This window comes from Propithecus coquereli, unplaced genomic scaffold (assembly GCF_000956105.1).
Source record: "Propithecus coquereli isolate 6110/MARCELLA unplaced genomic scaffold, Pcoq_1.0 Scaffold44, whole genome shotgun sequence".
NCBI lineage: Eukaryota > Metazoa > Chordata > Mammalia > Primates > Indriidae > Propithecus > Propithecus coquereli.
This window is the reverse complement of record NW_012150174.1, coordinates 4,629,452-4,645,240: the sequence shown is the minus strand read 5'-3', so window position 1 is coordinate 4,645,240 and position 15,789 is coordinate 4,629,452. Positions and strand designations below refer to the sequence as shown.

At 48.5% G+C, this 15,789-nt stretch overlaps 1 protein-coding gene across 1 annotated transcript in view; it reads left to right on the top strand.

Annotated features, from left to right (window-relative positions):
* The first annotated feature begins 8,532 nt into the window (after positions 1-8,532).
* Positions 8,533-15,789, top strand: part of INSC (inscuteable homolog (Drosophila)) — a 135,711-nt gene continuing 128,454 nt past the window's right edge. Inside the window, exon 1 of the mRNA XM_012654258.1 lies at positions 8,533-8,628. Within this exon, the coding sequence (XP_012509712.1) occupies positions 8,533-8,628 (96 nt within the window). The remainder of the gene's footprint in view (positions 8,629-15,789) is intronic.

Sequence of the window (15,789 nt, the reverse complement as noted above, 5' to 3'; positions counted from 1 at the left end):
TATTTTCTTATTGGAAATGCACATAGGCACCATCTGGGATCATATTAATGTAATTTTAATCTAATGTGATACCATTTTTTTATCCTTTCTAGAAGTGGGATTGTATAGTCAAAAGGTAAATGCATATGTAATTTTGCTAGATTTAGGCAATGTGCCATTGTGTATTTCTACCTGCCTTGTTTAAGAGTTGTTACTTCTTGCAGCCTCACCGACTGGATATGTTATTACATTTCTGGATAACCAGATATATGGGGAAGTAGGGCAATTTAAACAACAGGCAACAGAAACAGATTCACAGATTCAAATACAGAGGGAACTAACAGGAAGAGAAATGTCAACTCAGTATGGGGAAGCACTTTCTGTCAGTCGTATCTGTCTAAAGACAGCATGAGAGCCTCAGGAAGTGATAGGCTCCCTGTCACTGGGGTGTTCAAGGAGAGGCCAGGTGACCATTCAGCAGAATATGATAAAGAAGGTTTCAGCACCAGTTTGGCATCTGGACCAAGGACCTTTAAGACTGGAGTAAAATGTACAGCTGTGTTGATTGCCTCATTTTAAATCCCTAAATCCATGATCATAAGAGCCTTAATTAGGCCTTTATTGCTGCCAGGAATTCATATTATATGTTCCTAGTCCATCCACTCCCCTGTTAACTTTTAGATCATTATTTTATTTCACCTCCTCGAACTCCCAACACCTCCTCTGCCATCCTTGTTCTCAGCTCCTAACCTTGCTTCCCACTTCATTGAGAGAATGGCATCCCTCAGAAATGAGCCTCCATAGACTTACACCAAAACATCTTTGTACGTACTGGCATCTGCACCCAGGTACTCCTTTCCCATTGGCTGCCATAGATTAACTTTCCACACCCCTAGGTAGAGCCATTTCTTCCATTTGTGCACCAGATCCCACCCACTTTCTATCACTCAAAGGCATCGCTCCAGCTACTGTATATCTCTGCCTTCGTCTCCTCCTACACCCTCCCCCTTGTTCACTCAGCTCCACCTTACTGATCTTTCAGCTCTTGCTCAAAGATGCCAGGCACATTCTTGCCTTAGAACCTGTTCTTCGACTGATTCCTTTTTTGGGGGAAGTTATTTTCACAGTAACCATTTGCATAACACATAACTCTCTCACCTCCATTTGCACTGACTGGATTTAAAAAAGGTGAAATTGTAGGCTTTTTGCAAGAGCCATCTAAAACATAAGAATACAGAAACGGTAAAAGTAAAAGAATGAAAAAACACTATGCCGTATAAACACTGACCAAAGTAATGGTAGTATAGTTATATTAATGTTGAATACAATTGACTATAAGACAAAGAAAGCATTGTAGAGATGAGGGTTACCTTATGGTAAAATTTAAAATTTGCCAGCAGGATGTAAGAATTATAAATGTATATGCATCTAAGAACATAGCCTCACAATATATAAACTAGAAATATACAATTACAGTGGGCCATTTTAACTCACCTCTCTTAATTATCTCCTAGTATGGGAATGGTTTATTTATATCTATTTCTCCACTACCAGGCTGTGGGCATCACAAGGTCAGAGACCCTGCCTTAATCATGGTTGTATCCTAAGTGATGCGCACAGTGCCAGGCATAGGGTTGGCCTTCCTTCATTAAGGTTTACTGTGCTAAACTTCCTCCAGCAGCAGTGAGATTACCAGGTTCTGAACTACCACATTCTTTAGAAATGTTCTTACTTTTAGAAGGGTCTTAGTCTCCTGGATTGAAACCTGTCTCTCTCTGCACTGCATCCTCCCTACCTCATCCTAATAGGGCTTGGGCATGGATGGGTCTGGAGACAGACCTTTTAAACCATGAGCAGTGTTAATTGTAGGGAACTTAAAACAGATCAATTTTTTCTTTCCTACCAAGTTCTGGTCTGGGTATGGTTTCTATTAGAAGGATCCTTTCTGGGCAATTACCCATCCATTATCAATAATGTATCTGGGGGTTGGCATTAAGGCTTTTCAGTTATTCAAATTGTCAGATTTTTCATCTCCTGCTAAAACTTCTTTGGAAGCTCCCATCCCAGCTGTTGTGTGTGCTTGATAGCATCTTTGGCAGGCCCTTAGTCAAGGGCTGTAAATCTGGGCCTATCAAGACCATTATGGCAATTTAGAGGCTTTCTGGAGAGTTCAGTGCTTCTATAGAGAGATTTAAATGAGAGGGAGTCTGTGGGGATTTAGAAAGTTTGTAGGTCTTGGTTTTTCTCTGGGTTTTGCTTATAAACCTTTGGCACTATGCACCCTCCCCCATAGCTTCTCTGTCATCTCTGCTCTGGGTCCTGAGGAGAGCTGGTCCTCAGACCATGTCTCCTGGACTTCCTTGCGCTCTGGTTGGATTCAACCAATGGAGGTACTGGCTGGAGATCAGAGGAAGGAGAAGAAACAGGTTAGGGAATTTCATCCCCACCTCCTCCCTTTGAAGTCATGGTTTTACAATCCCAGCTTCTTTTGGGTAGCCTCTTCCGTGGTCCCCTTTCCCGCTAGACTTAGACAGGGTAATGCTTTCCCACAGTTGTCAGTCCCTGCGTGCCTCAAATCACTTGCTATTCTCTTAACCCTGAACATAAACAGTCCTTCATTAAATTATCTTCCAAATCCCACCTGAATGGCCTTCTTTCCCGCTGTGACCTGCCTCGGATATGAAAATGTACAGAATATTCATTTTGCTTGAAAGATGGCCCCTGTCCTGACCTTAGGGGCTCAGAGTCCTCATTAGGTACACCTGGAAGGAGTCTCAGACTGGGTCTCAGATGCTATAGAAAGGGAGACTTGGAGAAGTAGAGACACTTGTTCAGGGTCACAGAGATAAAAGATATGCTTCAAACCCTTATCCCCTGTGCTGTGTTCTTCCCACTAACTTGTGGGCCTTCTCTTGTTGCTGTCTTCAGTGAGGAGACAGGAAGAGGAAGTACAAATGAAAACTTTTAAACTTGCAAGCAAAAGAAAAAAAATCAAGCCAGCTTAAGGGAGATAAGCAAAATGTTGTTAGAATGTGTGGGCATCTCACAGGACCCCCAGGGCAGGGAAGCTGTTGGGTCTCATGAACCAGGAGTGTGAATGCCCCTCTCAGGGAAAAATCCTTGGAAACCCAAGTCCTCTTCCTTTTGGGGGCTGAGTTTTCTGTTGGCTCCTTTTGTCTTTTTGTAGCTGGTTCCAGGATGAGCTCCATCTCTCTGCTCTGCCACATGGGCAGCTATGCCCTCCATTGGGCTTGAACCATTCCATGGAAGTTTGCTGAATATCTACCATGTGCCAGGAACTGTGCTAGAAGATAGGGTCTCTGTTCTTGTGGCATGGAGGGTGGGAGAGACAGATAATAATCAAACACATAAATAAACAAGGAAATTTCAGAGAATGGTAAGTGGTATTCACAGGAGAATGACACAGGATGATCCTTTCCAGGTCAGGGAAGTCTTCTCTCGGGAAGATGGTGTGACCTGAAATCCTGCGGGAGAGAAGAATCACGTAGGGTTTCGTGAGCTTGAGTAGAGGATTTGCAATTTTTATTCCAAGTGCAATAATAAGAAGCTGTTGAAAGAGTTTTCGGTCAGGGAAGACAACCCCTTATTTACATTGCTAAAGGATGACTCCAGCTGCTGTGTGGTCAAAGGAGGTTGGAGGGCAGAGGAGGAGACAGGGAGGTCATTGCAGAGGCTCTAAACAGGAGCCCAGGCATGCGTGCGAGGATGGCATGGACTGGGATGGGCAGTGCAGACAGGAAGTGGTGGAGGGCTTAGGGAGGCAGTCTGGAGGTAGGGCAGAGAGGACTGGCTGACCAGTTGGATGTACTGGGAGGGGGATAGTGGGGTGAAGAGGACTCAGAGACAACTCTCCTGTGCATGTCCTCCTGTCCCAGGTGAACCTCTGCACCTGTATTCAGACTCTTGGGGCCTAGAGTAGGGCAGACCTGGGTTTGACTCTCTGATCTTCCATGCTCTGGCTGCATGTTTTTGGGAGAGCAATTTAACCTCTCTCAGCCTGTTTCCTTCCCTCTAAAGTGGGATTAGTAATAACTACATCATTAGACTGTTTCCATAAAACATGGAAAATACTTAGTATAGGCAGGGCTGGTGTATAGGAAGAAGTCAATACATGGTAATGTAGTAGTTATTTTTATTATTATTTTGCTCTTCTCCCCAAGACTTCACTTCTTCAATTACCTTCAAATCTCATCTTTCTCCCTGAACTTGGGGGGCACAGGAAATGGACTGAACACTGGACTAGGAGCTGGAGAGGCCAAAATGGCTTCTGGAGCCAGGGGGCCTCCTTCCAGAAGGATACCTCAAGCTGTCCCAGGCCAGACAGAACAAGCCCCTGAGAATCCAAAGAGCCAGGGAACATCCGCAGAGTCACCCCTCAGTTGGGTATCAAGGCAATGACAGAAGTAGCATTTCTCTGCAGGGTCTCTGCTGAGGTTGTCCTGCTGTTTTTGAAGCGATGTTGTCCCTTAGATTTGGAAAGAAGGACTCTGTCTTAGTTCAGGATGCATAGCCACTGCTTAGCCTCTTGGGGTCCCTAGGAGCATTGGGTTAGGGGCACTGGGCAGGAAGGAGTGTGACTGGCCCACACAGCCCATGCTGGCTGTGCACTCTGGTGGCCTTTTCTCCCCGACGTGAATAGCCTTTGGTTCATTGTTAGGGAGGCAGAAGCTATGGCCCCTCCCGCTAGAACAGTGGTCCTCAAACTTTAGCAGTCACCAGAATCATCTGGGAGACTTGTTCAAAGACAGCTTGCTGGATTGCAGCCCCAGGATTTCTGATTCAGTAATTTGGGGATGAGGGCTGAGAATGTTGTTATATGATCCCAGATGTTGCCAATGCTGCTGCTCTAGGAACACTCTTTGAAAACCACTGCCCGAGAGAGCTGCAAATTTCTCACAATCACTCATCCTTTGGCATTCTGTCTGAAGGAAGGGCGTGATGTAGGGGAAAGGCAAAGAATCTGGGGTTCTTATGTTCACTGTCTAGCTCTGTGGCTGTATTTCTGAAGGTGGTTTTTATTGTGAGTAAGGGAACATAGATTGTTACTCTAAGGATATGGAATTTGTTGCGGGGATGCTAAGGAATCTCTCTGAATTCAAGGAAGAGATGAGCAGTTAAGGCTTGGGAAGGGTAGGGCAGCCCTGGAATTCAGGAAATTCAAATTCTAAATGCTGATGAGAAGTAATCTGATTGGCCCACAAGGGACAGGACTTTCCTGTCCTCCCTGTCCTAGCCAATAAGCCACACAGGTTTGTGGAACAGCAGACATGGAAGAAGGCCAAGTAAATAGGCAGGCTGCTCCCAGCCCCTGCTACCCTGCACTGAGCAGCCCACTGCAGTGACCTGAAGAGTCCTGGACCAGGACTCTTCCCAGATTGGGCCTCAGTTTCCTTATCTGTATTATGGGGGGTTGGGGTTAGAACTCATCACTAGCTCAGGGTTTCTCAAAGTGGGCCTGCATCATAATTGCTTTAGTTGCTTTAAAATAGACACCCACAGTGCCCTGTGTTGTGTTGGTAAGTGATCAACAACAGGCATTCCGAAACAAAACAACCAAAACACAACAAAACATAACGAAACACCCTGATTTGCAGTGTTTACCCAGTTTCTGTGGTGTAAATAAATACTTCTACCTTGGCCAAGTTCAGGCTAATAATGTGAAGTCGCTGAACTTCACTTTGGGAAAGAAGGTGCACATGGGTTCCAGCACCCCATCTACCTACTGACTCAGAACCTCTGGGGAGGCCTGGGACTCTGCATTTTGGCCTCCCAGGTGATTCTAGTTGATCATATAACTCCAGTACCCCTGCACCCAGAGATCTCTGAGGGCCTTTCTGGCCCTTCTATTCCCCCATTCTAATTACAGTATAGGTCCTCACACTGGCTCTGGGAGTTGGGGAACATTTTCTCTCTTGAGACAATTGCAGAGCAAGGCCTGGAGAGATTGACGGGCTGCTGTTCAGGTGAGTCAACGGTGCATCTACACCAGCCTGTCTGGTCCTCTGTGGCCAGATTCATGTCTCCCCATCCTCTATGAGGGCCCATCACTCTGGGGGCGGGGCAGCATCTCTATGTGCCAATCTCAGGGATACAAGAGGTTGCAGCTGTGGGTACTGGTGTCTTTGACTGTTTCTCATTTCTCTGGGTGGGGCTGGCATTTTAGCTGCCATCATCATGACCTTCTGATATGTTATTTCCGTCCCCAGAACAGAAAGTCTGCTTGGTCATCAGCTATTTTTGAGCAGGTCCCTCATCTTGATAACCTTCTCTGTGCAGGTGGTGAACAGAGTGGAGGATGCCACTTCTGTCTTGAGGTGCGCTGGGGCAGAGAGAGCCACTATGGAGCCCATGAAACTACCCCTTCCCACCCTCCCCACCAATGACAGGAGTGACACAGAGCTGGGAAGATGGAGGCGGGTAAGGGAAGGCACAAACTGCTGACAGGATTGTAAATTCTTTCTTTAGGGAACTTTCAGGAGAAACTATTTTTAGTTTGAAGATAGGCTGGAAATTTAATTTCAAAGTGGAATGACCCCTGACTTTCTCTTATTCTAGAAAGCAGTGGTTCTCAAAGTGTGATCTCCAGATCAGTAGCATCAACATCACCCGGGAACTTTTTAGAAATGCAAATTCCCAAGCTTGGAATGTCTCCCCCTCTTAGAGCCATTGCCTGAACCCCCATGGTTCCTGGTCCATTTGTGGGAGATAAACCTTCTCCAAAACCCTTTTCCAAGGCTGATGCCCCCCAGGGATGCCGTGCTGAGCTGTCAACAGTAGAGATTGCTCTGGCCATGACAGGCCTTCCTGGGCACTCTCTGTTGGAGCTGCCTGGGAGGAAGCCCAGGGCCAGCACACCTCCTGCCCTTGCTTGGAGATGTTTAGCATAGTACACAAACGTCAAGCAGTGGACAAACTCCTGACCTGCTAAACTCTTCTGATCTCTACTGCATGTCTGTTCTCTCAGCTCTCTGGACTTGGGACTTCACTGCTTGTCTCACAAAGGACAGGACTTCCCCACCTTCCCCCACTTAGTCATTAAGCCACAACAGGGATTTGGTGGAGAGATGCAGGAGATGGTCAGCTAATGGCCCTGCCCCAGCCCTCTTTTCCTCCCATTCCTCTAGGCTTTGCCATCTGTCTGCAGTGTGGCTTCAGCTCCCTCGGGTGCCACATGCTCTGTTCTACCCCATGCTTGTGCCCCTGTGCAGGGCCTTGCCCATGGGCCCTGTTCAGCCTCATCTTGCCCTGGAAGGCAGGGCCCAGGCAGTGGAGGCTGGGAGCCCTCATTGGTCAGCCCCTGGGCAGTTCCCAGAGTCGCTGACTTGCTCCCTACACAGGGGTCATGATCCCTTCAGAAGAGTGACCATGGACGGTGTGCTAGGGACACTGGATTTGGAGCTGAGGCTGGGGGCTGACTACAGACCTGGCTGACTGGAGTGTAAACCTGAAGTTGTTCCTCCATGTAGGGCTGAATTTGTCCTTCCTGAATGATGTGTGAAGTTGGTGGATCTGGGATAGGCCATTTGGGAGGGGAGAAGAGCATGATCAGGCTGGAGGGGACCTTTGCCTGACACAGCTGTGGGCCACTCCTGAGCTCCTACTTTGGTTTGGGTGGCATGAGCTATTTTGGGATGTGCCTCTGAGTGTGCACATGTGTGCCTGCACCTGTGTGGCTTTGTGAGCATCTAGAAGGGTTCCCACACATATCTGTGTAGAGTCTACCTTCATCTTACCAGCTGTAAGGCCACAGACAGGGGATCGAAACCACCTGACCTCAATTTTCCCTGTCTGTATTATGGAAATAGTAACTTCTACAAACAGTTACCACGGTGGCAAAATGAAACAATGCACATAAGCCTCTTAGCACAGGTCCTGGTGCTCATGTGTTAGGTCACTATTGCCAGATGCCTCATGCAAGTTGCTTAACATTCCTGTGCCTCGTCTCTTCGTTTGTAAAATGTGGATAAAACCAGAACCTAGTGCTGTTATGAGGATTAGAGTAGTTGATGCTTTTAAAGTACTTAGTACCATGCAATAAATGATAGGATTAGAATGCTGCTTATCTTTCAGTGTTATGGATGTGTTTAGGGGAGAATATCTGAGTTTGTGAATGTCTCTGAGCATGTCTTTCTGCTTGTGTGAGTATGTACACATGTGTATGTGTGTGTAAATGTGTTTACATGGCCAGGCAGGCCCCTTCTCTCCGGGTGGAGTTTGCTGTTGGCCCAAGCCTGGACTCCCTGAGCCAGCTAGGGCCGGCGCCGGGGATGGAATTTCCATTAAGAATTAAGCAGGACAGCACTGGGAAGCCAGACAGGCAGACGGGAGGGGGCTGAGGGGAAAGGAAGCTTCAACCCTGAGCTCCTTGGGCAGCCTCGGTCCTGAACTGCCTTGGAGAAGGCCTCTGCCGGCTTTGTCTTGAGTCACGGGTTTTCCCAGGGCCATGGCCCAGAAGGATGGGCAGGGAGAGAGAAGCTGCTCACAGGGGCCTCTGTAAGGAGACCTGGAGTTCCTGCAGCCAAGAGTGGAGCCATGAGGCGGCCCCCCGGGAATGGAGAGGCGGCTGGCGAGGGTCCAGGCGGCTGGGGCTCATGGGGAGTCCAGGAGTCCAGGAGGCTATGCTGCGTTGTATGTATCCGGGAAGGTGGATGTGTGTGTGTGAGTGTGTGTGTGTGTGTGTGTGTGTGTGTGTATGATGGGGAATGCAGGGTGGGAGGTGTTCGTGCCAAATACCTCAAGGGAATGTCTAGCAAACCAAGTCTGTTCCTCTCTTGCCCTGAAACCCAGGCACAGAGTTTGGAAATAAAACACCTCTGAGGTTTTTTGTTAACATTGATGCTGTTTATGATCTAAGCTTCATTCCATTTCTAGCATATTAAAAAATATCTTAGTTTTCCAGGTACTTTTACATCCCTGACCTCATTTCATATTTCCAACAACCTTATGAGCTAGACAGAGATTATTATGATTCCCGTACCAGAAAACTGAAGCACAGAGAGTTTAAGTGATTTGTCCAAGAACACACAGCTAGACAGTAGTAGAGGCAGGATGCAAAGCCAGGTCTCTTTGAGGACAAAGTCCAGGCAATTTTTATCATATCACCTGACCTACCAGAAACAGACTCAGAGAGAGGATTCTGCAAACTCTGCCCATTTGAGGAAGGCTGTGGCTCCTGTGTTAATGCTCAGCCAGGTGGCTGGCTGGAAGCACCCAGCCCTGTCCCCAGGCTCTAAGACAGATCTTTTGAAACAGGAACTGAAGCCCCTCTCAAGGAACTGGGGAGTAGAATCAGACTGTTCCAGATGGATGGAGGCTGGAGTCAAAGCTAACTTGTCTGAGGGGAATGACTTGGCCACCTACAGAGCTCTGGGCCCCCAGAGCTGAGGCAGGAGAGTTAATGTCAGGGGCTAGGGAGCAATAGTCAGTTTTAGCCAGAGCCTGAAAAAAGGAATAGGGATTATTAGGGATTATCAAGGAAGAGAAGGCTGAGGTGGCCCCCTGGATTGGTCATTGTATCATGGAGATGGAGTTGATCTCTCTCTCTCCCTGAACACATATTGTGAGTAAATTGACATAGTTTGCACTTGAGAGACGTAAGTTAGATGCCAGGGAGAACTTCCTGCTACTGAGAGGGTTCAAGCTTTGGAACAGGGCCCAGGGGAAGCCAGGGGCCGCTTTTCTTGGTGAGCCCCAAGAATAAGTTGAGGTCCCCCAGCTCTGGAGGATTCGTGGCAGGGTGGAGGAAGTTGTGTGAAACGACCTGGAAGCTTCCCTCCAGTTCAAGAATGCGACATTCCTGAGCTTTGAGTAGGAATCAGCCTTCTTCTCTAGACTTAGCCACTTGACAGAGTGTGGGGAGGGGGTGTCTGTTGTGCTCAAGTTAGAAGGAGTCCCTGCAACAACCCCAATCATTTCTGGCAGGTCCCGGATGTGGAAGGTGGCTTAGCTGTGGGTGACATAGATTCCAAAGGGAAGCACCTGTGGTGAATAAACCAAGTCGCATTCCAGGCATTTGGGGGCTGCTCAAAGTTAGGCGGCTCTTCCACAGAGCGTGTGAACTGCACCCAAATCCCTCCTTGTTTTGTTTCAGCTCCAAGGGAAAGGATCCCGGCACATTCCCTTCCCCTCTGCAGATGTTGGCATTCGGGGCACATGTGGGCGCCCCCGCCCCTCTGCAGCTCCCGGGTGATCACCCGGCGTGACTCCCGCAGACCGAGTGGTGAGCCGGGTCTCTAATTAGGCCTGACCGCGTCCCCATTCCAGCGCTCCCGCGAATGAGGGAGCGCACGATGGTTCCACTGCCAAGGCCACCGAAATAGCCCTCGCCGCCCAGCTGAGACTCGCAGGCAGCAGTGCCTGTCGCGGGACAGAGGCTTGGCAGGGAGCGCGCTGTGGTGGAAGGTCCTTGGGAGTCTGCAGCCGCGGAGAGGGCGGGCGGGGGCAGAGCAGGGCGGGGGAGGGGGGCAGCGGGCGGCCCCTCGGGCTGGGCCGGCCCAGCGGCCACTTTGCGCGAGGCCTCGGGAGCTCCAGCTGCGCCCTGCCACCACTGGCCGCTCGCAGGCACCGGCTCTCTACACGCTCAGAGTAAGTAGACAGCTCCCCTGGCGGGATTTAGGGACTGGAGCTGGATCTGCCAGCCTAGTTGGGGACGGAGCAGGTCTGTGCCTACTTGGATAGTGCGTGTAAGTATGCCAGCACGAACGCTTGTGCGCGGGGGCGCATGCCAGTGGAAGGGATGTCAGCCTGCGGACTTTTCTAGCACGTGCCCCAGGGTGTGAGTGTGGCCGAATGAGTGTATCAGTGTGCCCACAGGTGGCTGTGTGTCTGTGTGGCACCTGCCGCCCCGGAGGAACCGTGTCTGTACTGTAGAAGATCATTTGTGTATGTGGTAGGAAGGCCTCCACGTGGGCTGAGCTGGTCCACGTGTGGATGAATGGATGTGTGTGAGAGCGAGCCAGTGAACTCAGAAGCTGGGGCATGAGCACTGTTATCGGAATTCAGACTTTCTAGGGTGACCTGAGTTGTCCCCATCTGAGGTGTCTTCTCTGTGGGTCATGCAGCTTTGGTTTCTCAAGGCTTTGAGCGGGACAGGCACTTAGAACTCTCACCCACCGCTGGAGTGAATGGGGCTCTGGCTGACGCTGCCTGGCTGGGCCAGGGCAGAGGGACAGCTCGGGGGACCCCACCTTCATGCCAGGAGAAGAGGCAGGAGGACAAGGGGTTGATGAGCCGACCACAGGCATGTCCACCCACAAACATGGTGCACGCACCCCCACATGCTCACATGCACACATGTACACACATTCCTGCCCACACACGCCAGTCTTGCACACACTTCCTCGCAGGACATCCAGGCAAACACACACGCAACTTCAGTGTGTACGCCCATGGACAACAACATGTATGCAACATGCACCTACATTATAAAATGCATGTGCGCAAACATACACCCCTGGCTTGGCCCCATCCTCACCCTGTAGGCCTCTTTTTGAACTCCCTTTATCCTACATGTGGTACCTCTGACAGTGGGTCCAAGAAACTGGCTTCATTGGGGGAGTATCTTAAGTCAGGGACTTTGGCTGGAGATGGTCAGAGCAGATGGTGATATGGTGCCTCGGAGGTGTCCATTTTAATCTGAAACTGAGGCTGCCCATGGGGCTCAGCCAGAGAGCACCCTTGGACCTCAAGGTTTGGGACTTAAAAGCAGCATTTGCCCTTTTAGTGGTGAAAAGGCCAGTCTTGAAAGGCAAGCAGGGCTAGGTTGGGGTTCGAGGAGGAGCTCGGCACCTGTAACCTGCTCCAGGCGTAATCTGGATTCCCCCTGCTGCAGAAAAGCAGTGAGCCCTCTGGGGTAGGGACCAGGGCAACCAGGAGGACAGGGAGTTGAGCTGGGCTGATTTTTTCTTCTCTTTGGTTTCAATCTACCCTACTTTGAGTCTCCCATCTGCAGGCTGGTGGAGGGATAGCCTTTGCTCCTTTCTTCCAGCGATGATCTCTTTCTTCTTCTCCATGACCTTCTTCCTCTAGGGACCACTGGGGACACCCTAAACAGTGATTAGAAGAGCAGGTGCCCCAAAATGTCAGCTGGTTATTATTATTATTATTATTATTAGCATCTAGACCTACCCCCTCTGGCTGTTCTCTTCTAGACAGGCTTTGGTGAGGTGCTAAAACTAAATGTGCTCCTTCAGCTGGGAAGTTATTAATAGAAAGATGGTGCTGACTTTCTCCTTTCTTAGTGTTTATGGTTTGGCCTAAGGGGTGCCTAAGTTCTCGACCCCCAACTTCTCTAATATACAGGGGAGGAAGTCAAGTTCAACCATTTTCTGAGGGAGGTGCTAGGATATTTCTTCTCTTTGGCCTAATCCTACACTTGACTCTAAGGGTTAGTTAAATAAAGGCAGGTTGTGATCAGTCCAGAAGATTTCCTGTGGAATGAAGGTGGTGGAGGAAGAAAGTATTTTCCTGTTGTATTTCTCTTCTCACTCTGGCTGCTGGGAAGCTCTTAGTCCATCATATTGCTCCATTCTATTAAGTCTATTAATAGTAACTATGTTAGTTGAAACTGTGACTTTGAATTTTAATTTCTGATTTAACAACTTTATAGAATATATATCTTTAACTGTAAACTGCCACATCCTTTGTAGAAGGAGATTAGAATAAATAAATGAACAGTCAGTAGTTAAGCACTTTGTTGGTCTCTGATGATGGGAACCATCAGGGAGCGTGTGGATTTTTCTGAGACATCCTCAATTTCAAATATTTCATCTGGTTTTCAAACTGTATGTTTCAATTTTGGCTTCTGTATCTTTGGACTCTGATTTGTGACCATGTCTTAGGATTTTTCTTCCTAGTGACTTTGGGAGATAATGCCCATCTCTGTGCTGGCTCAGACAATGGGGATTGTTGAGAATGAATTGGGCCTTTGATAAATATTCCCTGCTCTAAGTGCGCTTCAGCTGCCAGCTCCTCCCTGTCTCAAAAGCTCAAGTGTCTGGGTGCCTGAAGGAGTCTGACCCTCGCCCTAGGCCTGGCCCTGGAACTGTGGCCACCCCTTCCTCATGTGACCCCTGCCTAGCCCACGGCTCTGCTGGGAGGTCTGTGTCTCTTGGATTTGAGCCCTGACTTCCCCAGCATGGACCACAACATCTCTGGTCAGGGATGGCCCTCATGGATTTGGAGCTTCGGGTGAGGAGCTGGGACTTAGGAGTGTAGAGGGGCACATGAGGGGCTTTCCTGTCCCCTCCCCTGGGTATGTGAGGCCATAAACCAATGTTCAGCCTTATCTCCTTCCCCATAATGTGTCTCAAGTCTGCTAAGTAGTCAGGGAGTCATTTGTTACCTCTCACCTGCAGAGATGCACCTCATCTAAATGCAGGGCAGGACTCTAGCCACATTGCAAAGTCAGTGAAACTTCTAATTTGTTCTGAGACCGATTATTTTACCCTGCCCAAGGCCATTAATATTTGGAAAAGGGATCACTTGTGGTGTGTGCTTTGCTTTGTGTATTTGTTAGGAGGGGTTTGATGTGGGGTTTTTTGGTCTTGTTTTGGGTTCCTGGTTGTTTGTGTGTGTTAGCTCGTGACCTTGGTGGCTGTTGCCTGCGTTCTGTTCTCGTCCTTCCGGCTTTCTTTGGTGACCTGGTTTGTCCGCGTGTGTGGTGTGTTGTCTGTTGGTGGTTCATGTTTTGTTTGTTTGGTCTTTGCGCGGGGTTTGTTCTTTTCTGTCTCACTCTCTTCTGGAGTGGTTGGGGTTCTTTTTGATACTATTTAGACTCTGGTTGTTCCCTGGACTTTAAGCTCAACCAACTGAAAACAGGTTGCAATCCTCAAGAGAGCTTCCTGTGAGCTGGTTACAACTTCTGTGTGGGCAGGGTGGCTCATGGCTACTCATATTTATTTAGCGTCTACTAAAGGCCAGCCTTTGTTTTAGGCTCTTTGCATCTTCTGTTTCATGAAACCTCTGTAACAACCCTATGAAATAGGTTCTACTATTTTTAAAATAAGGAGACTGAAGCTCAGCAAGATTAAATGACTATCCCAAGGTCAGAGCTAGCAATGATTTCTTCCTGGGTCTGTCTGGCTCCGAAGTGTGTAGTGAATGTCCATTGGCCACTCAGGGACACTGGGAATTCCCTTATGTGAAAGGCCTTGAAAGCAGGAAAACCACCCCTTTGGACAAACTGGGGAAGGGGCTAAAGGGTGGGCAGCGCAAGACTTCTGTGCTTCACTTCTCCCCTGGAGCAATTTCCATCCTGGAAACCAAACCTCCACCCAGACTCTACAATCCAGCAGCCAGCCCAGCCTCCCCTCCCCCAGCTCCAGGGTCTTCTCAGTGCCAACCTCTGGAGGAGTCCTGGATCCTTTGAGGACGTTTCTGGGCAGAACAGATCCTATTCGGTGTGAGACAGCATCTGTAGGAGTCAGCAATTTGGCTGGGTAATTGTGTATAGTGTTCACTTTCTGCTGGGGAAATGGAGGTTTTTTCTTACAAACCAAATATCCTGGGTTTGGAAACCATGTGAAATGTGGCCTGTGGTTGGAGGGTGTGAGCTGCATTGTGGGCCTGTGTGTGGTGTTGGTTTAAAAGACACTGTTGAGGGACAGAACAATCGACTCAGGCCCTGTCACTTCTGCTGGAGGGTCAGAGGCAGGCGGTACCTACTGGCGATGTGCGTAGAAGAGAACACCGGCTTTGCAGCCAGATAGATATGCCTCAGTTTCCTCATCTGTAAAATGGGGTTCCTCATAATGCAATGGTGATGCTAGAACTAGAAAATTTATTTTAAGTGCAGTGTCTGGCACAGAATCAGCAAAACATAAAAGACAATCTCCTTCCTTCCTGTGCCACACACCTTCTGTCAAAGAACACTGGGCTGATTGTAACGAGATACGGATTCCAGCTCTGGTTTATCCTTGGCCACACTGTGTTATCTTGGTTTTGTCACTTACCCTCTCTGGGCTTCTCTTTCCCTGTGCATAAAATGAGGAAAGAACTCATTTCCCTCCCTTCTCTGCATTTTTTGAGGATAATGAAAGAGACTCAAGTCAGGGGTTCTCTTGGAAGATCCAAAGAGTTCAGTCAATACTGATCATTTATTCATTCCTCAATATTAATCGAGATCCTTTGCTGTTCCAGGGCCTGCGCAAGGCCCTAGGGACAAAGGTGAGTAAGGAATATCCCAGTCCTCAAGCAGCAGTCAGACCATGTGGCAAGATGGACTTGTAAACAATCAAAGGCCTGTCTGTGGGGCACAATCAAAGCAGGTACTGGAGGTGCTTCAGCGAGGAAGTGTCATCTCCAGCTGGGGCAAGCAGAGAGGCCTTCCCAGAAGTGCAGTACATGGTCTGGATCTTGAAAGATAACAAGAAGTTGCCAGGAAGATAGGAGGACCTTCTAGGCAGAGACCAGTGTGTGCTAAGGCACAGAAGTGTGGCCTCATCTGTAAGCTTGGGGGATTTCAAGCAGTTAACATGGCTGGAGCCTGTGGAATGGGTGGTCGGTAGAGACAGGGAGAGAGGGAAGACATTACAAAGAGCTATATGGGTGTCATAGGATTTCTGTACTATGGTGTTTGGATTTTTATCATCTTTATGGGCAAGCACTGTAGTATTTTAAACAGGGGAGGGTCATGGTGGGATATGGGCTCACTCATTCATTCAACGAACATTTATTGAGTGTTTACTATTTTTACATCACTTTTAATTTTGATATCAAATAAAATTTAATGAAAATTTGCAAGACTGGTATAAGAAGTTCCTGTTTATCCATATCCCTCAATTGTTTACA